Genomic DNA, 20758 nt, shown 5'->3' on the forward strand with positions numbered 1-20758 from the left:
TTCTCTAGAACGCCACCCACAGGCGGAGAGGAGAGATGGTCCTCACCGGCGGGAATGTCCCGTTCTCTGTCATTCTGAGGCGGTGCAGGAGAAGGGGCATGGATTGTGTGTTGGCTCCTCTTCCAAGAGAGACAAATACAAAGAGACTGGTGCTACTTTGCCTCGGTACCATTAGCCCCAGATGGGGAAACTGAGATTCAGGGAGGTGAGTCTCCCAAGGTCCCTGCCAGAGCTGGGACTATAACCCATGTCTCCATCAGGTGTCTGGCAGTGCTCTATCCAGTAGGCCACACTGCCATTAGAAGGGCTATTGCTGGGCCACTGGGTGTCCTCCCATCAGGCTGGGCAGACAGGGTGGGAGTGTGGGTGGAGTCTAGTCCTCTGCCCTCCAGCGTGTGAGGCAGGGGGCTGGGAGAAGTGAGATGCCCCAAGGAGAGCGCGGACATTGCCAGCGTCCCCTAGAGAGCAAGAGGACTCGGGGAGGATTATGCTTGTTCGCTGCAGTTCAGCCCCTGCTCTGCTGTTCTGTTAGCACAGCCACCTCGGAGCAGATTGCAAGGGCCAGTCTAGCCCTCAGCAGGATCCACCTGCCTTCGGTGTTTATCTCCTTCTCCAGCTCGCTCGCTCTCTCTTCACCCAGCCGTTTATTTTGGAAGTGATCCGAGGCGGCCGACTTCAGACTCGGGGAGCCCCGGGGCGAGGTTTGGATCCTGGCAGTGCTCCAAGTGGACTGGAAAAGGTATACTGGGGCAGAAGCCGGAAGCCCCAAGCTGGCAGCCTGATCTAACCCCGTCAGAGCTGGCTCAGTGCGATCTCTCTCGAAACCTGCTGCTTGACTCACTCCGATAACAGTAACCCGGGCTCACAAACCCCGTCCTTTAACCCGTCTTTCCCAGAGAGGAAATGCCCGCAGGGCTCCTGGCAGCCCCTTGGCTGTGATATGGGGCCAGTGCTCTCACCTTCCTGCCCTTAGGGAAAAGTCCACAGCTGCTGAATCAAAAATGCCCCCCTTTCTATCAGCGTGTTGGCCTTTGTAGGGACTCTCCTAGAGAATCCCACCCCGGAGGCAAGATTCCATGGGGGGGTCGGGCTAACAGACCCCCCACAGAGAGACTCTCCTTCTCTCTTGGCTTCTGCAGGCAATCGGCTACTTTCTAGGGACACCCGTGTGGTGTCATGCCTAACACGGACTTTTCCATAAGGGGGAGAGGAAACCCAACCAAACCCAAACACTTTGGGGGAGATTCCCATGAGCCCTCTGCTCTGCTCATGACGAAGCCAACAGGAGTTAAACACATCGGGAAATTCCACCAGGCAGGTGAACACAGAAAAGTTCTTTCCATCTCTGCCACTCCTTTGTACCCATCACAGGCATCTTGACTCCCAAATGCTCGTTGGAGAAGGGGTGGAAGAAGGGTCTGGCTGCCCTTCCCCTATTTTTCCTAGCACAGTCCTGATGCCCATGGGACACAAGTCCCCTAACTCGCCCTTTTCTCTGCATGCTTGAAACCTCGGTTGGTTGGTTGATTTGCAAGCACTGCCGGCGTTTACCCATAACGAGCCAACACTCGAATGGCTATGATGCACGCGAATGCTGTCTACGCTGGCCAGATCGGCAGGCACAAAGTCAGCTCCTGGCTCAGCTGGCTGAATGGAGCCTGCACTATCTGTGTGAGGCCAACACAGGGGCAGAGGCTCAAGATGTGGAGGTGGGAGTCCGGGGGCTCTGCATTTTAGTTTAATTTTAAATGAAGCTTCTTAAATATTTTAAAAACCTTATGTACTTTACGTACAACAATAGCTTAGTTATGTATTATAGACTTATAGAAAGAGACCTTCTAAAAACGTTAAAATGTATAATTGGCACGTGAAACGTTAAATTAGAGTGAATAACTGGAGTACTTGTGGCACCTTAGAGACTAACAAATTTATTTGAGCATAAACTTTTGTGAGCTACAGCTCACTTCATCGGATGCATTCAGTCTCGGCACACCACTTCTGAAAGGTTGCCGACCCCTGACTTAGGGGTTCCCCAGGCTGTTTTGTGTTAGTCTGCTCAGTGTGGGACTGAGACCCCGGAGATCCAGGGTGAGCGACTGCAGGGCAAATGCAGCTTCAGGAAGTTAAAAAGATGTGGGATTTGTCTTTGTGTTAAACGTAAACTACTTTGGAGAACTTTTAGTTTACGGCTAATGGTGTGTAGTGGGTATGGCAAGGGACTCCGGACTCCTGGGTTCTTTCCCCAGGTTTGGGATGGGAATGTGGTCTAGAGGTAAAAGAAAGGGACTAGGAGGTGAGACTCCTGTGTTCTTTCCCCAGCTCTGGGGATGGAGTTTTGTCTAGGGTTAGCGCAGGGAACTGGGAGTCAGGACTGCTCAGTTCTGTTGTGTGCTCTGGATCCATTGTGTGATCCTGGGGAGGTCCTTTCCCTGCCCATACCTTGGCCTTTCTGTAAAAACCAGGATCATGTTTATCTGCGGTGCAGGGCAATTTGTGAAGCTTGATTAATGTTCATAAAGCACCCCTTCCCCCACCCCCAACAGTGCTCTAGAAAATGCAAAGCATGATTCCAGTGGAAAGATGCTACGCTTTCAATCAGTGAAAGGGAGGGACACCCCAGCTCTGTCCCCTATCCCTCCCCCCCGGCTAAAGTTCTCTCACTCATGGGACAGTGTGTGTCTCAGTAGCCCCATGGGGGAAGGAGTCCTAGAAAGGCAAATTGAGATCTAAGGGGCAGCTGAAGGCTGCCACCGGGCTAGGACTCCACATTTAGGATGAAAAGGCCTCCAGGCCCCAGTGTTTAAGGGCTGAGCTTCTCCTTGCGTAACGCTCAGGACGTGTGGAGCTCCGGCAGAGGTGAAAGTAAGCCGGTATACCCTGATATGGCATACCGGTAAGAGCCGATGCACCGTACTGGGGCAGCCCGGCTTCCCCAGGGGGCAATTTAAAGGGCCTGGGGCTCCTAGCAGTGGCTGGAGCCCCAGGCTCTTTAAATTGCCTCCAGAGCCCCACTGCTGGATCCCTGGGGTAGCGGCTGTGGGGCTCCGGCAGCTATTTAAAGGGCCTGGGGCTCCCCTGCTTCTACCTCCCCGGCCCTTTTAATAGCTGCTAGAGCCCCCCCGCCCCCGCCGCTACTCCAGGGCTCCGGCGGCTATTTAAAGGACCGGGGCAGTAGAAGCAGGGGAGCCACGGGCCCTTTAAATAGCCCCCAGAGCTCTGGGGCAGCGGGGTCTCTGGGGGCTATTTAAAGGGCCGGGGCTCCAGCTGCCTCTGCCGCCCCAGTCCTTTAAATAGCCACTGGCGCCCCTCCACTTCCCCAGGGCTCCGGCGGTTATTTAAAGGGCCAGGGTGGTAGAAAAGGGGAGCCCCAGGCCCATTTAATAGCCCCCGGAGCCCTGCTGCTGCTGCTACCCCGGGGGGGGAGCACTTACCTTACAGGGTGGGGTGGGCTGGGGCTGGCTCTGACCCCCTCAACCCCGCCCCTTCCACCCTAGGCCCCGCCCCTTCTGGGGGCCAGAGCTGGCCCTAGAGTACCAGTAAGTCACTCGACTGACTTTCACCCCTGAGCGCCGGTCCCCACAGCGGGGAAAGGGAAAGCCGAAATGCTGGGGCTGCACAATGGCGAGCTCGAGCTGGTCCATTTCACGGGCTTACGCTGCCTTCCCAGCCCTGGTGTTGCTCGTGCTCATAGGCCACACCTAGAGCTGATGGAAACAGGGGGCTCCTCCCTTTGGCAGAGCTGCGGCTGCTTCCATCTGCTCTGAGCGTGGCCCTGAATCACTGTTTGGAAACCAAATTCCCCCCCCCAACACAACCCCCCAGGTGCCATGGTAATAGGTGTATTGTAAGACCGCTGCAGTTTGATGGGGGTGGAAGAGCGGACCAGGGAGGGCTAGACGGGGCGGCAGGTTTGACACGTTCCGAAGGGGGAAATCCAGGCCCAATCCAGTTTACAAACGTCCTGGCAGAGAGAGCTGCCGGGTGCAATGTCCCAAAGGCAATGATGGAAAATTCCTCCCCCCCATCTCTCGAGACGCTGTAGCCGGGAGAATGTGTTGCGGGGAATGATTCTGGGCTAGCCCCGAGGAAGGACTACGGGAGCGAATGGGCCTTTCTCGCTTCTGTCTTCGTTAGGTCCTTGCTCTCCTGGGTTTAGGCCCAGGGCATGTTTCAGATTGGAAAGGGGAGCCACAGTTGAGTTACCCGAGAACAGAACATCTGGAGCATGTCTCGGCGCCTCATGCCCCACCCAGGATCCTCGGAAGAGGCCGAACTGAATCGCTTAATGTTCCCTTGATTTAGCTCTGGCTCCACACCTGAGCAGCACCCCGCCCCCCCCAGCCTGGGTCCCTCCATCCACCTGCTGTAGCTTTCGGAAGCAGCCTCCTGTTTTCCTGTGCGGCCCACCAGCTCCCCTGCTCTCTGCTGCCATCTCGGGGCCACGTGTGGCCCCTGCAGATCAATCCAGTTTCTTCAAGTTTTGCTGGGGAAACCTGTCTCGTAGGATGATGATTTTATTCTTTGCACTGACGTAGCGTCGAGCATGGACCATTCTCAGGCCTGCACAAACACAGAGCGAAAGACGGTCCCGGCCCCAAACAGCTTCCAATCACGGTACCTTGTCAAAGGATAGTAAAACCTTATGGCTCAGAATAGCGTTTGGGGTTGAAATTCCCTCCTCCTTCCCCAGCCCCTGTAGAACGAAAGAAGTGAAGCCTTTAATCCTTCTGAGCCAGTATTCTCACACACACACACATACACACACACACCCCACCCCCAAATCACCTGTCCCTTGCTGTTTTCCCTCAGCACCTTCCCCCTGAGTGGGGGAGCTGCTGTTTATATGGACAGCTTTGGTAGCTTGCCCTTGAGGTCCTTATTCCAGCCCTGGTCATGCGTGCCTTTGGCGGGCGCCTTACTGTGGGTGAGAAGGTAGAATGATGCTGCCATGGGCTGAAGCTGGAGAAAGCCAGGCCAGGGGTCAGGTCTCTTGAACCCTGGGGTCCTGAGCAGGGCTCCTGGCAGGAAGAAACACTGTGTAGGTTCTGAACTGGAATCGAGATGTCGGATTACACCCCACTGATTTTGCCCATGCTCAGCTCCAGAAGCTGTGCTGTTGGCAGGCGAAGACCCTGCCAGTCTTACGCGGGTGCTGCTACGTGCTAGTGATTTCATTAAGCCTCCGCTGTCCTGGGTCTAATTCAGGAAAAGCTGCCCACACGCTCCTGGTCTTGCAGGTGTTACCAAAGTCTGGCTGGACGATGCAGCTGGTTCTGGCCTACTTGGTACCGGCTGGGCATTTGGGATAGCTGGTCCCCATGTGGGACTCGTGATTAGGTTGGGTGTCTGGGCTGTTTGCATCTGCCTGAAATGCCAGAATGCCCTCCCCCTACCCCAGCTGTATCCAGTCGCCCCAGAATGAATGCAGAGCAGGGTAAGGTCTGGCCATGGCTGCGTTCCAGTTGATCCTGGGAAGCTGGCAGCTATGGTGGGCACCAGGGGCTGGAATGGACAGCATCTCACCCATCCAGATGGGCTCACTGCACCTGCTATAGCGCCAAGCTGATGGATCAATGCCTGCTAATCTGTTCTAATCATTTGTTATTTCAGATTCCTTCTAGTCTTCAGTTGCTTGGTGCTGTCCGTGTTCTCCACCATCCCAGAGCATCAGAAACTCGCCAACCAATGTCTGTTCATCCTGGTAAGGAGGGGACTTTATAAACCTCTCTAGTCTCATCTCCTAACTAGTCGTGTGCTCCCAGTTTTCACACCAGGGCTATAGCCACAATGCCCTAGGGAATTATTTCATGTCTCATTAGGAGTGGATGTGAACTGAGGCTAGCATCAGCATACAGGAGGGGAACTTAGGTCTCTCCTACACACAGCGATTGCACCAGTTTAGCTCCAGGGGTGATTTTAAATCTGTGCAACTTTGGATGTGGACGCTCTTACCAGATCAGTTTTAACCTGGCTTTCCTTCCGGGTGTAACTTGCACAGGTGAATTACAAGTGACGTGGTTTGCCCAAGATCTGTGGCACAACTGGGGCTCGAACCCAAGAGAACCCACTCTGCAGCCTCCTCCATTAGGCCAATCTGCCACTGCTCTCATTGCTGCAAGAGGTTTGCAGGAGTGATTCACTGTTGCAATAAATGCAAAAGCAGCACAGCGGAGCTGCACAATCTTCTGGAGGATTTTTAAATGGAGACGCTCCAGTGGAATGTGTCTGGGAAGCCTATAACCAAATGTATGGACATGCAAAAAAAAAAAAAAAAACTGGAAAGGGAGGGGGAAAGAAACCTAAAAAAAGCAACTTTTCCCCGAACTGTCAGAAACAGCTGACGCTGGATTTCTCCCGACTGTGATGGAGACTAAATTAGGAAGGTCCTTGTGACTTTCTCGCTAGTAAGCAAAATAGGGGCTGGTGTGTACAAAAGGTAGGAGGCAAAGCAGTACAATGCTGACAGTGGAAGAAAATTACCCACATACATTTAAGCTGGGCACATGCAGGAGGAGCAGGGCGGCTCCGAAAAGCTCCAAAGTTGAGGGCTCCTGGCTCGTCTCCTTGACTTTCCGATTGAACAAGGAGGCACGAAGCAGTTTGCTTAGCTGCTCAGCATTGAAGCTCTGGTTTCCTAAGGACCTAAGCCAAAACCCAGTGAAGTCCATGGGACTTGTTGCATTGATTAGGGTTGGGTTTGAGGTTGGGCCCTGGTAAGGAGGGGACTTTATAAACCTCTCTATTCTCATCTCCTAGCTAGCCGTGTGCTCCCAGTTTCCCCCTCTTCTCACACCTGGGCTATAGCCACAGTGGCTTAGGGAATTCTTTCATGTCCCAGTTGCACTCTTCCTCTGAGAAGCCAGCAGGAGTGGATGTGAACTGAGGCCAGCTGTGAGGGTGGGGAATGCAGGTCTCTCTTACACACAGTGATTGCACCAGTTTAGCTCCAGGGGTGATATAAAATCTGTGCAACTTTGCATGTGGATGCTCTTACCTGATCAGTTTTAACCTGGCTTTCCTTCCTGGTGTAACTTGCACAAGTGAGTTACCTGCCTGGTTGGGAAAATGTCTATGACACACTTATGCACACACACACACACACACACCCCCGTCTACACTGGCGTTTGCCTCACTGTCTCTTGTCACTGGTGCAGTGTAGCTCTGCTGATGGTCCCAATGACCAGAGGGTTGTTACAGACAAAACACCAGTGCTTTTGCCACCTGTCCTGAGCCCGGTGAGATGGTGCAATGGTTAACATCCCATCAGCGGGTCTCCCAGTTGCTGCTGCCGGTGCGGAGTTAGAGGACTGTGCGTCTTGTCTTGGCAAAGGTACAGCTGGCGTTCTGCCGCCACTTCTTAGAGCACATCTACACGGCGCTAAAAAACCCGAAGCACCGAGTCACAGAGCCTGGGTCAGCTCACGGGGCTCGTGCGGAGGCGCTAAAAATCACAGTGTAGACGTTTGGGCTCGGGCTGCAGCCCGGGATCTGAGATCCACCCCGCTCGCAGGGTTTCAGAGCCTGGGCTCCGGCACGAGCCTGAATGTCTACGTTGCAATTTGTAGCCCTGCACCTGAGCCCAAGTTGCCATGGGTGTTTTATTGCAGTGTAGAAAGAAAAGGAGGACTTGTGGCACCTTAGAGACTAACAAATTTATTTGAGCATAAGCTTTTGTGAGCTACAGCTCACTTCATCAGATGCATCATGAAGTGATGAAGTGAGATGAAGTGAGCTGTAGCTCACGAAAGCTTATGCTCAAATAAATTTGTTAGTCTCTAAGGTGCCACAAGTCCTCCTTTTCTTTTTGGGAATACAGACTAACACAGCTGCTACTCTGAACTGAAGTGTAGTGTAGTGTAGACGTATCCTGGTGGCATAGGTGCTGGAACTAGGGGTGCAGGGGGTGCTGCTGCACCCCTGGCTTGAAGTGGTTTCCGTTATATCCCGGGTTCACAGTTTGGTTCAGTGGCTCTCAGCACCCACACTGTACCAATTGTTCCAATGTCCCTGCTAGGTAGCATGAATGACAATGGGGTGCAGGCAAGGATGATCTGGGCTCACGATGTCAAACAAGGCAGGATCCTGGCATCTAGATCCTCCAGTGCTGGGTGCAATTCCTTCATCCCCATCACCTTGGACTGTCTAGTGTAGCCTCTGCCGCAGGGGAGAGACGGAAACCTGCCCCAGTATTCTCAACACTTATCGCTCAAGAGCGAACCGGAGGCCCCTGTGCAATCGGATCTGCGGTTTTGCTCTGTTCACATTTCCAGCTCCCTCCAGCCAGCCCAGAGATGTTCTAAAGAGAGGATCTCGGGGGTTCCATTATCCAGCATTAACCCCATGGAGTCCCTGTGAGAACTGCATGCTCCACGGCTGATTGCAGTCCACGCTCGTGCTGAGGGTGCCTGAGAACCGCCCCGGCTGGGGGTGACTTGAATCCAGCGCCGAGCCTTGCAGCAAACACCCACAAGAGCCTTTGCTGCAAACATGGGGTCAGTGCTGTCCCTAGCACAGAGAGGGAAGGGATTTTATATTTAGGAGGCAGGTCCCCAGGTCCCTCTGCAGGCTCCTGTTTCTGGCTGCAAGGTCTGTGCAGGTTTGTCTAGCCGGGCAGGGGTCACATGGAGGATGCCTCTCTGCAAAGGGAGTGAGGAGCCAGCTGACCCCCTCAGGCGTGACTCAAATGAAGGTTCACACACAGTCCCAGAGGCTTTTACAGGCAGCTGCACTCTGGGCCCTCCCAGATTAACCAACCCAGTCTCTCTCTCTCTCTCTCTCCCCTCCCACCCCCACTCCGGCAGGAGTTTGTCATGATTGTGGTGTTCGGCATGGAGTACATCATCCGCATCTGGGCAGCTGGCTGCTGCTGCCGTTACCGGGGCTGGCAGGGGCGGTTCCGCTTTGCCCGGAAACCCTTCTGCATAATAGGTAGGTGCGGGTGAGGAAAGCCGCCCGGCGCACCCTGTTTCACGCTGTGTCTGAGTGTCCTGCTCAGTGATGGGTTGCGGGGAGACCTCAGAGCAGCTGGGACCCAGGCCGCTGTTTGGGGAAGGACCTGATGTGGGTACTTCTCTGGACAGGACCGGCTAAGGGTGGGGTGGAGCCTTTTCTCCGTGGCTCCTGGGCCTTATCCCAGGTGTTCCAGGAACTGGCAGCGGGTCTGGGTCGGGCCGAGATCCAGAGAAGAGCAGGGGTTCTAGGATCCGACCGGGGCTTAGATTTCACTTTGAAGTGGGCTTGAGGCAGGGGGGTTTCTGTTCCTGCACCACCCGTGCCCCTTTGGGGTGGCGCTGGTCGCTGTTTGGGGGCGATGGCTAGCCCTGGGCAGGTGGGGAAGGGTCTGTGGCTTTGATCGATGCAATTAGAGGGACACCGGGTCACGTCCAGAGGGGGAGAGAATTGCAAAAGTGGAGAATTTCCGAAAAGGGCAACGCGATGGTCCCCCACCCCAAAACGCCCGGTGGATGGTGGAGAGAGCTCCTCCAGCCCAGAGAATAGAGCGAGGCATTGAGTGCCTCCTGCTGCAGAGTTGTAGCAGCACCATCATCACTGTGACACTCTCCTACTGTAAGTGACCAGGGCGAGGGGACCAGCCAAGGAGGATAATCTTGACAGACCCAGTGGTTTTTCCCCTCACTCAGGGGTATTATCAGCTGTGCAGTCCAGGCTCTCGGAGACTGACCCACTTGCAAAGGGCAGATGGCCATGTAGGGCCAGTTTGGGGAGAAAGGAAACCTCAGGGGACATGAAGGGGGAGGGACCAGTGATAGACTTTCCCCCCACCGCTAGCCTCTTCCAGGAGTGCTCAGAAGCCGGTCCGGGGAGATGTGATGCTCTGGGGATGAGATCCATGCAAGCTCCTAGGCAGGTGGGGTGGGATGGGATGTATCCTGTGCTGGGCAAAGCCGGGATCCTTTTTGTGTGTGTGTGTGTGTGCGTGCAACCCCGAACTGGACGATCTGGGCGAGGTTTGTTGCAGTGCCCTCAAAGGGAGGTTGTCAGCACTGGGGATGGAAAATAGGGATGTTTTAATTGCCAGGGGTGGGGGTCCATTGTGCTATCAGCTCGAGGGGGAGGTTATGGCTGGCTCTGCTAGTGAGCAGGGAGGGGTACTGGGGCTGGCTCCCCCAGAGAGGTGTAACTGGGGGTGGGGAGCATGGGTAGGTTTTGCTGGTGAGTGGGGATCTTGAGGCTGGTTTTTCCTGCAGTTCCAACCGCCTTCATTTGAAGGGGGTAAAGGCTGCGTCCTTAGAACCACAATACCCGCTAGCCAGCTACCCCTTCCCCCGTCCCTGCCACCCTGCTAGCCAGCTACCCCTTCCCCCGTCCCTGCCACCCTGCTAGCCAGCTACCCCTTCCCCCGTCCCTGCCACCCTGCTAGCCAGCTACCCCCTCCCCCGTTCCCCGCCACCCTGCTAGCTAGCTACCCCCTCCCCCATCCCTGCTAGCCAGCTACCCCTTCCCCCGTCCCTGCTAGCCAGCCATCCCCTCCCCCGTCCCTGCTAGCCAGCCATCCCCTCCCCTGTCCCTGCTAGCCAGCCATCCCCTCCCCTGTCCCTGCCACCCTGCTAGCCAGCTACCCCCTCCCTTATCCCTGCTAGCCAACCATCCCCTCCCCTGTCCCTGCCACCCTGTTAGCCAGCTACCCCTTCCCCCGTCCCCGCCACCCTGCTAGCCAGCTAACCTCTCCCCCGTCTCCCTGTGCTCCGGGTCGCAGATTTCATCGTGTTCATCGCCTCGCTGGCCGTTATCGCCGCCGGCACGCAGGGGAACATCTTCGCCACCTCGGCACTGCGGAGCATGCGCTTCCTCCAGATCCTGCGGATGGTGCGCATGGACCGCAGGGGGGGCACCTGGAAGCTGCTGGGCTCAGTGGTCTATGCCCACAGCAAGGTGAGCTGGAGGAGGCCGCAGGCCCGGGGGTGGGGCTGGGTGTCAGCGTCGGTCCATGGGAGGCAGGCGGTAGTAAAAGAGACAGGGCAGAGCCGTGCACAGGGTGGACTGGTGCTTCCAGCTTTGCCCCTGACGCTCAATCCTGGCCGAGAGCCCCCTGCTCTGCCCAGGGCTCCCCATCACCCTGACCTGAAGCACCCCTGCTAGTCCAATCCTCCCCCGTGCTTTGTCGTGGCCATTGCCCGTTCCCCTGTCCTGTGCAAATAGGTCTGGACTGGCTCCTTCTGTGGCCCCCGTCGCTAGTATCTGAGCACCTCGCAGCCTTCAATGTATTTAACCTCACAGTGGGGCTATGATCCCCATAGTCCAGATGAGGAAACTGAGGCACAGAGTGACTTGTCCAAGATTGCACAGGGGCGTCTATGGAAGAGCAGGGACTTGAACCCAGCGGTCTCCCTAGTCCCAGGGAGAGGCACCCTCACCACTGAGCCGTCCTTCCGCTCTTCGCCTGTTAACCTCCTACGTCTCCCCATTCATTTCGAAACCAACCCAGCCGTCCATGGCCTCGCCCCAGTCAACCACGTGGAACGTTCCCCTCCAGTCACTTCATGCCGGTGGCCTCTCTGTGCCGCCCCAACGCGTGTGCAAGACCCTTCTCCTCTGAAGCTGTTGCTGAGTGTGAGCAGCTCCGCGTACCAGCTCCCTGCCGGTGGAGCCTCTCCGCCCCTGTGCTGGTAGCGAGTGCTCAGCTCCGGCTGGGGTGGCATCCCGGGCTCTCTGCAGAGGGGACGTTGCATTGCGCTGTGTCGTGCGTTGGGCCTTCACCCCCACCCCATCTTGGCTTTCCTCCCCTGCCCTCCCCGCCTGCCCTTGGCAGGAGCTGATCACAGCCTGGTACATCGGCTTCCTGGTGCTCATCTTCGCCTCCTTCCTCGTCTACCTGGCCGAGAAAGACGCCAACGCGGAGTTCGCCACCTACGCTGACTCGCTCTGGTGGGGCACAGTAAGTGCGGCTGCAGAGCCCCACTCCCACTGGGGGGGGGGGGGCGCTGTGCGGGCTGGGTGGGGGGTGGGGCGAGGAGAGCTCCGTCAAGGCCTCTCTGTGTTCTCTCCCCCCACAGATCACGCTCACCACCATCGGCTATGGGGACAAGACCCCCAATACGTGGCTGGGCAGGGTGCTGGCGGCTGGCTTCGCGCTCCTGGGCATCTCCTTCTTCGCTCTGCCTGCCGTGAGTAGCCCCTCACGGCATCCCGGTAATGCCCGGCGCTGCCGGGGGCGGGGAGGGAAAGCCAGGCCTCTGGGTCCCTAGTTGCTCATGCTGACAGTCGGGGGTGCCCTGGGGAGGGAAGACAACTGGAAGTACCCCCCACCCTCCAGTGCTCCTTAAAGGGTCCCTTCCCAGTGGCTGAGACTCTAGAATAGACCCTGCCCTAGAGATGTCATTGGTCATTCTCCTCCTTCATTTTCTTTTCACTTTCCTTCTCTCTCTCCTCTCTTCCTTTCTATTTTCTCTTTCTCTTTTTGTCCCTTTTCCCCTCCTCCTTCCTTTCTCTCCTTCTCTCTCTCTCCCTCCCTTCCGTCCCTCAAGAGAAGAGCAATGCCAGACAGAATGGTGGCACCCAATACCCCACCCTGCCCCAGTGTCTCCAGCTAGGGACTGCTGGCTCCTAGCTGATCTCTGGAGCTGCCAGGCCCCTGGGGGAGGAGAGATGGTCTGGCAGAGCCAACAGAGTCCTGGTTTTGGGGAGACTCTTCCCTCCCTCCCAAAGAGTGGATCGTCCTGCTAGCCAGACAGGGAGCGTTGGCAAGTTTGGAGTCCTTCTCCTCCCACAGACTCTGAGCAGTCTGTGTTCATGCTGGGGTGACAGGGATGCTTCCTTAGAACCCCTCAGGCCTGTGGGGATCAGACTGTGTTGGGGCAATTTGTCCAGCTGCCTCATGGGGCCAGGCAGGTTCTCCATCCCGTTTCACGCATGCTGGCCCCTTTCTCCTGCAGGGCATTCTGGGCTCCGGCTTTGCCCTGAAAGTCCAGGAGCAGCATCGCCAGAAACACTTTGAGAAGAGGCGGATGCCGGCAGCAAACCTGATCCAGGTACCGTAGGATGCCTGCACCTCTCCCTGGGGAAACCCCACCCTCCAACTCGGTCTGGAGTCACTACGCAGCTCTGCTGATGGCCCGCGAGCTCAGCCTGCGGGTCACCCCTCAGCTCCGCCCATACAGCTCTGCCAATGCCCCTCGATCCGCATGTGCAGCCTGGCCCCTCTGCTATTGCAGATTTCGGCTCCCCCATGTAAACACAATTGTGCCAATGCCCCTCAGTCTGAACATTCAGCCCAGCACTGCCTGCTATCCCAATCTGGTGCCCCCCCCCACTCTGCAGATACCCGTCATTCCCCGCTTTCTGCCCCGGCAGGTACGGCTCTGCAGATACACCTCAATCTGCAGCCCCCCTACTCTTCCAGCCTTGGGCTCTCCATGTGCACAGCTCTGCCAGGGCCCCTCCCTCCAGATTTGCACGCTTCAGCACATTTGACATGTACCTTGGTGAGGTTGCCTGTAGCCGAGCCCCCGAGCTTGCGGAGAGGGGCCCTGGCAAATCAGTCCCCTTGTCTAGATCAGCTTGCTAGAGAAGTGAAACTTTAGAATCCTTCCTTATCTCCCCAGTTCAGAGAACAGGCGCACAAAAGGAAGGCCCCAGTGCCCCTGGTCTATCTGCAGCTGCCAGCCAGTCAGTTGGCCCAGGCTTTCACAGCTCCCCGGCCCTCTGAATGCAGCCCTGCTCCTCCTTTCATCTTGGCAGCAGGGAAGGAAAAAGCCTGACTTTAATTAATGGAGCTGGGCATGGGGTGAGACAAAGGGCCCCACCTGCCCATCGCCCCGCAATACAAAGCAATCGCTGGGACACGCGACAACCCCCCCTGCCCCAATAACTCTGGCCATTGCTGTCTGGCATTCATCAGGCACGGATGTGACGTGGGTGCAGATGGGAGGCCGCAAGGTCTCCGTAAGGCTCCCCATTGTGATCGCTTCTTAATTAATGGCACCAGTTTCTTGGGAGCGTTACCTGAAGCCTCAGTGAGAGGTTAGACTGGGGAGAAATGCTTGAAACAGGCAGGTGCGGGGGGTGGGTGAGAAGAACAGCGGGCCGGGTTCTCCATTCCAGCTATGCCAGTTTCACATCAGCATGTCTGGCGCGGGCGGAGCTGCTGTCGGGGCTAGGCCCCGTGCAGTCCCCACCTCATCCCCAGCGAAGCAGCGGGAGAGCTTCCCACTGACTGCTTTCCTAGCTGGCCCCGCGGTGCACCAGGGAGTGAGCAGCATTTGTCCAACCCTAGTATTTTAAGGACCAGGGGATCTCCCCCCACACACCCCTCTTTCCTGTGCTCCCCTCTGATTGGCCCAGACACTCAGAACCCCTGCTGGACTTTCACCAAATGGACTCTGGGTCTGTGCTTGTTCCGTCTGATCTGAGCCTGCTCGACCGTTCCCCAGCCCTCAGCCTGGACGTCTGGCTGGGGAAGGGGCATGTGCCCCGTCCCAGGACAAGGGGTGCTAATGCACCCGATGCACCACCCGCGGGAATGTGGGGGGGTGGATCAATGGGCTCCAGGTGGCAGTGGGAGGCGCTGACTCATGGCCTGCAGCTGCTGTTTGCTGCTCAGGCAGAACTGGATCCCCCACCAGGGTCTGTTCAAGGGAGGGGGGTGGAACTGGGAGTGAATTTTGATGCCTTCAGAGGGCCTGTGGGGCCAAGCGCAGCTCAGGACAAAGCTGCTTTGAGATGCCAGAATGAGAACTCCTGCCTGCAGCTTCAGACCTCGACCCCGACTCATAGAGCAGGGCACAGCAAGCTCCCACGTGCACCCACCTCTGGCCTGACCCTGCAGCATTCACAACTGTTCCAGTCCTGGATTCCCCGTTCACTCACCCACTGACCCCTTAGCATCCTTTGGCACTGCCCTGCCAGTGCCCCTCAGTCTTGCCAACAGCACCTCTCCCTCTACGGCCAGTTCCTGGCATCTCCTCCATGGACACGACCAGTTGTGCCATGTCTACCGCACCGTCCCTCTCTCTCTGGTGCAGGCTGCCTGGCGTCTGTATTCGACAGATGGGAGCCGAGCCTACCTGACCGCCACCTGGTGTTACTATGACAGCATTCTCCCATCCTTCAGGTAGGTGCCGCTCCACGCGGGTGACCACAGACTGAGTGCTGTGTGGGGAGGGGAAAGGGTGGTCCCTGCCATCTAGCAGTCAACTCATCCGAGAGCAGTGGCGTATGCAGGGCTCTGAAGGTCAATTGCCTTGGTGTCTGTTGAGGGCAGGTGAGAGCAGGATTCGGCCCTGCATACTGGACGACCCAGTAGGGTTTGGAAGCAGTGTGGATGTGAGCAGCTTTGCCCCCAGGAACTGGGTATGTAGCCTGGTGTTGCTCATCACTGCCTTCCCAGCCAGCCCTCTGGCTGCCGGGCACAGCAGAGGTGTTGGAGATGCCTTGTGCTTCTGGAGGGGCTGGATTCCCACTGCTGTCCCCGGAAAAGGAGGGGGAGACCAAGGCGGGGTGCAAACTTATCCCCCCCCCGGCACCAAGGGCGTTGACGGAGGGAGAGGGACGAGTCCCAGGTTAGCTAATGGAGTTAACACTTTCAGTGTCATGACAGATCAAAACTCCAGAGCCAGTGCACCATGGTCACTCTCTGGAGATGCAGTCTCTCTAGGGACGTCCTTGTGGGGAAACCTCTGCACCTTGACAACTGATCACGTAACCGTGATGCCCAAATGTCCTTCCAGACAGAACAGTTTATAGGAGCTGGTGCCATCAGGCATGTATGCCACAGCCCACTCAGTTTAATGAGGCAAGACTCTGCATGCTCTCCTGAGGCATGTACTGTGGGCATCTAGTGGTAGAATTCCTAGCATCCTTTTTGGGGAGGAGGGCGGGAAAGTGGGGCACGGACTGGACCCTGGTCTATGATTCCAGACTTCGAGGCACCCCTGGAGCTGAGATGTCAAACGTTGCAAGCCAGTGTCTGTTCTCCCCCATTACACTGGAGGCGAACGAGAGCCGTCCCGCTGAAGTCAGTGGCATTGCTCTGGGGTAAACTGGGTGTAGGTGCAGTTGGAATCGGGCTCAAGGTCCCGAAGTTGACTCGATGGTCCGAGACCTGAAACACACAGTCAGGCTGAGATTTCTCTTAACCCTTCCTATGCTGGCATTTCCCAGCCTACCAGCCCATCAAATCTATATACACAGCCATGAGGACCAGAATTCCTTTGGACAGTGGAAATAACTTAACTTAAATGGGTGGGGGAGGGAGGGGAGAAATAGGGTGCTTGGGTTGCCAAATAAAGGTTTTGCAGTTTATAACTTCCCCAGGACGGAGCCCCTTCTCATCAAGGTGGGTTGGGAGAGGAGGCGGAGCTGAACTTTCTATCCAGCCCATCCATAAAGGGTGAAATCAGCCTTGCTCTTCCCCCATCATCCTGTCTACTGCAGAGCTAGCTTCTATGGGGCGCAGGGGCAGAATGGAGCCGCTGCTAAAATTCCTGATTCCTCCTCCATCATCCTCCATCATCCTCCATCACCCTCAGGGGCCGCTCCCTTCGAAGACCCATGGCCTCTGCATCCATTCCAGCCCTGCCGGCTCTGTCTCTCTCCCTCCCATAGTGTTTCCCAGATAAGCTGGAGCCCTGCTGGTGATGGGACTGAAGTGGACTGATTCCGCTGGTGGCTGCTGTTGAAATTAGCTGGCGTCGGGAGGATTGCTCGGCGCTCTAAGACCTGGGCTTGACTGGCTGTAGGCCAGCCCCACGGGTCGCCTGTGGGGACGGGGGGGGCGGGGCAGAGTAGAGAAAACAATGTTTGTGTAAGGGAGGAAGGAGGTGAAGGCCCTTTGGGTATCCACGGATGCTGCATCCCCTGTTAAATTGATCCACCTCCTTTGCTCTTCCCCCTGCATCCTCTAGGAATACATTGTTGGAAGGGGAATTCCCGAGGCCTCTGATGCTAAGAAATAGCATTGTGTAGGGAGACAACACCCTGAATTGTCATTGCTTCTGGATTGTCCAGTTGTGTCCATCCACCACGTATCTGTGTTGCTGGTCTGTACAGGGCAGGGTCTGGCTCTGTGTTGTAAATTGTACAGCGCCAAGTGCACTGATACTAGGCAAATAATAAATTGCCCCACTTTACACCAGCATGCTTGAGTCAGGGAAGGAAACATGCCCACCCCCAGAGCTTGACACCCCATTGCCCCTTCCACTGATGACCATAGATTTAGGTTTTGTCGGCTTTGTTCTGCAGTGGGTGGTTTTGTTTCTGTGTGATGACCCGTGGTTTTATTTTAAAAAAAAGACAGAATTCTTAGCAGCCTGAAACCCTAATCCCTCAATTCCCAGCAGCGCCCAAGAGAAGATCTGTCCTTCTGTGCAGCACCACCGTGCAGAAACTGACCCGAGATATCAAACTGCGAAGAACTGCCATGAGTTAGAATCCCCATTAGCTTCTCTGTCACTTTTGAGCCCGTCCCGTTCAGAAGACTGTCTAGTGTGCGTATTGTTTTTAAAGTAAACATCAGCGGAAGAGCCCAGGGTTGGATCCAAACTTCCCCAGAGTTCAGCATCTCTCAGACATAGGCACAGTTTAAAGGGGTGATGGGGAGGTGTTGCCCTCCTGAACTGCAAGCTTCTGGCAGGCACAGAATTTTTCCCCCATTGGCCTGACTGGAGCTTTCCGCCCAAATATAGAAGTCAAACTACACCTATGCTCTCATGCTATTTCACAGTTTGAGAGAGAGAGGAAGGTCCTCTGACATGATAGTTCAAGTCCCTGCTCTGCCACAGACTTTTGGCATGTTCCTTAGCCTCCCCGTGCCTCAGTTTCCCATCTCTACCATAGCACTGCGGTGTGGTGAGGATAAATATCTGGAAGACTGGGAGGCACTCAAGTACCTGGAGAGACGGCACACGTGAAATATTCAGAAGAAAGATGCAAAATGCTGCCAGGTCTGCCACTCATTCAGAGACTGGCATTAAGACACCCGGTGGCCTGACCCAAAGCCCTTTTGAAATCAATTGGTGTCATTCCACCTATTTCAATGGGTTTGGATCAAGGCTAGAGACTATAGCATCAACCGTATCATGCTAAATGAGATATTGCCTTGCAAGCTCAGCTCTGTGCTCTAAGGTACATGATGTGCCCCTCCACAACTGGCATAAGCAGGGCCAGAATTCTACATTGGGTCAGTTGCAGGAGAGAGTATTAGAAACAGGGGGGCTGCCCCTCTGCTCCCTGACACTGGCTTTCCGGCAGCGCAGCGGCTTCTGATTTACAGCCGGGGGGAGCAAGAGGCGCATCAAGCCCGTTTGTTTCATTGCACGATTTACATCTCTGTGCAAAGGGTCTTCTCAGACATGCAGCGTGAGTCACGGTCTCTCTCGCATTGTCTGAGTTTGTGCAGAGCACTGAAAAATCGGGACAGACCCAGCTGTGTCTGCCTGCAGCCAAACTCGTTGTAAACAATCCCAGCGATCAAACTGCCTGAAAACATGGGGGTACTTTCCCAGCTCTGCCCACTCATGATAACACGAGATGCCGCTCACTGTAGATTGTGAAAATCTTTGTGACTGGATCATTCCTCTTCTTTCTTGTGAGTCACCTAACAAAGGTGACATTTAAACTGCCATCACTAGATGTTCAGAATAAGCAATTCATTGAGGTCTCAAAGCTATTGTTTTGGGCTGTCCACAGGCTCAGGCAGACATCATTCCTTCATGTCACATTTTGCAGGATATCTTCACCACCATAAGGCTAGAGGCTTAATTATTTTTAAAACATGAAAGCTGAGATTGTGGAATACACAGGAATGTACCAGCCCCCTCCCTCCCAACCACCCACCCCAGCTATCATGAGCTGGCTCAGTTCGACCCCTGCGAAGGCCTGATGGAAGCTGCTAAGGAACTGTCTTTAAAGTCTGGGGGTGGGGTGGTTTACGCCTGCCTGGATCCCTGCTTTGTTCATTCATGTGGCTTTGATTTCTTTTTGCCTTGGAAGGTTTAATTTCTCCGTGTTTTTATTTGAACCCACTCCCAGAGAGCTGGTCCTTATGTTTGAGCATTTGCACCGAGTCCGCAACGGAGGAGTTAGGAATTCAGAGGTGAAAAGATTGCCTGATGGAGCCCCACCACCATATCACTCCTTCACCTCAGGCCAGAAAACCATCGCCCCTGCTTTTTGCTCTGGGGAAAGGTAGGGTGCCCCCAGCTACTGCTCCTTGGTGTGTCCTTTGTCTCTTCCCCCCAGTGTTGGCCCTGTGCACGTGTTTGTCGCCAGCGCTGCTCTCCTCCTGTCTCCTGAGCGTGGTTTGGCTTTTGTCCGTGTTGGTGGCAGGTGTACCCCCGGTTGGCTCCTGGTCTCCCTGTAATGGCTGGACCATGTATAGAGGTTTGTGTGTCTGCTAACGAATCCTAGCTGATGGACCTAGTCATTTAGTGCAGGCACTAGAGACTTGTGCTTTTCAGATTCAAAGGTCGCAGGTTCAGTCCCCACAGACAACTCACGCAAGGGGGTTACACACTCGTGTACAGATCACCCCTAATCCACCTGGCTGTGTTCTGTTTTCCCAGGGGCTCTCCAGCACCCAGGGGGGAATCCAGAATCCCAATCTAATGCCCGAGGTGCTAGGATTCCAATTGCCCAAAATAACTAGCATGCCCTGTGCTACATGGCTCTTAGGGTACGTCTACACTAGTGGGATTGCAGCTCGGGTAGACACACCCCTGCTAGCATAGCTACAAATGGTAATGTTGATGTGGCAGCCTGGGCTGTACAAGTGCACCACAGAGCTGAAGCCCACGCCAGTGCATCTTGCCGTTAAAACTAGCGTAGGTCTGTCTGCTCCAGCTGCAGCCACACCTCACACTGCCACGCAGACGGACTCTGAGGGTCCGTGCAGCATCCTATAATCAGAATCGCTCATAACGTTCAAACCTAACTAGTGTGCAGTAATATCACTTGGGACGTTTTAAACGGGTGACCTGAGCATATGCATAGGTTCACACCCTGAATAAATGTGTGATACATTCTAGCTAACTCCGGGAATTGTATGTGTCAACACACTGTATCAGACAGATGGCCCTTTTGCTCCCTTATCCATGACCAATGCCTGATGCTGCAGGTGAAAAAGCAAATGCCCCAACGTGCATCTAATTTTGCAGCGTGCCCCTAATTGTACGACGATATCTTGCTGGTCAATTTCTTCCTGAGCTGCCACCTGAGATGGCAAAACCCTGAAGTAGGAGAAACGGACAAAACTTTAATCCTAACTAGTGATCAGATTCATAGAAATTCCTAATTCTGTTTTGAATTTTACTGAGGAATTTGCCTCAAGCTTGTCTTATAGCAGTGAGTTCCACAGATTAACCAAGTGCTGGTTTTAAAAAAAGAATTTCCTTGCATCTGTTTTTTTTTTTTTTAAACACATTGCCTTTACGTGTCACTGAGCGCCTCTTTGCCCTGGCATTTTGGGAAAGGGTAAATTAGACTGCTCTTTGCACTATGCTGTTCTGTACTTTCTTTACCTCTCACGTATCTCCTCTTGCTTGTTCCCTTTCCAAATGTCTCTTTAGCCTCTCTTCAAAGAGGCTCCTAGTGACAAATACCAAGGCAGGTCAGCTCCAGTGTGCTGCAGAATGGAACCAGGCATTTGAAACTCCCAGCAGAGAGGAAGGATGGTGCAGAGGTTAGGGCACTAGAGAAAGGCTCGGGAGACCTGGTTCAAGTCCCTGCTATGTCTCAGGCTTCCTGTGTGATCTTGGGCAAGTCACTTAGTCTCTCTGTGCCTCAGTTTCCCATCTGGAAAATG

The 20758-nt window shown here is 55.2% G+C and overlaps 1 protein-coding gene across 5 annotated transcripts in view; it reads left to right on the forward strand.

Moving 5' to 3' along the window:
- The window catches only part of KCNQ4 (potassium voltage-gated channel subfamily Q member 4), a 78730-nt gene that overhangs the window by 37393 nt on the left and 20579 nt on the right, over window positions 1-20758 (forward strand). For 4 of the 5 annotated variants that reach the window (XM_043505928.1, XM_043505927.1, XM_043505929.1 and 1 more), the window contains exons 2-9: window positions 5611-5701; window positions 8802-8928; window positions 10718-10893; window positions 11771-11896; window positions 11988-12125; window positions 12894-12989; window positions 14982-15070; window positions 18988-19143. In XM_043505928.1, the coding sequence (XP_043361863.1) occupies window positions 8811-8928; window positions 10718-10893; window positions 11771-11896; window positions 11988-12125; window positions 12894-12989; window positions 14982-15070; window positions 18988-19143 (899 nt within the window). In that variant the 5' untranslated portion in view covers window positions 5611-5701; window positions 8802-8810. The remainder of the gene's footprint in view (window positions 1-5610; window positions 5702-8801; window positions 8929-10717; window positions 10894-11770; window positions 11897-11987; window positions 12126-12893; window positions 12990-14981; window positions 15071-18987; window positions 19144-20758) is intronic. The other variant, XM_038377518.2, reaches the window with a different exon arrangement.

This window comes from Dermochelys coriacea, chromosome 19, assembly GCF_009764565.3.
Source record: "Dermochelys coriacea isolate rDerCor1 chromosome 19, rDerCor1.pri.v4, whole genome shotgun sequence".
NCBI lineage: Eukaryota > Metazoa > Chordata > Testudines > Dermochelyidae > Dermochelys > Dermochelys coriacea.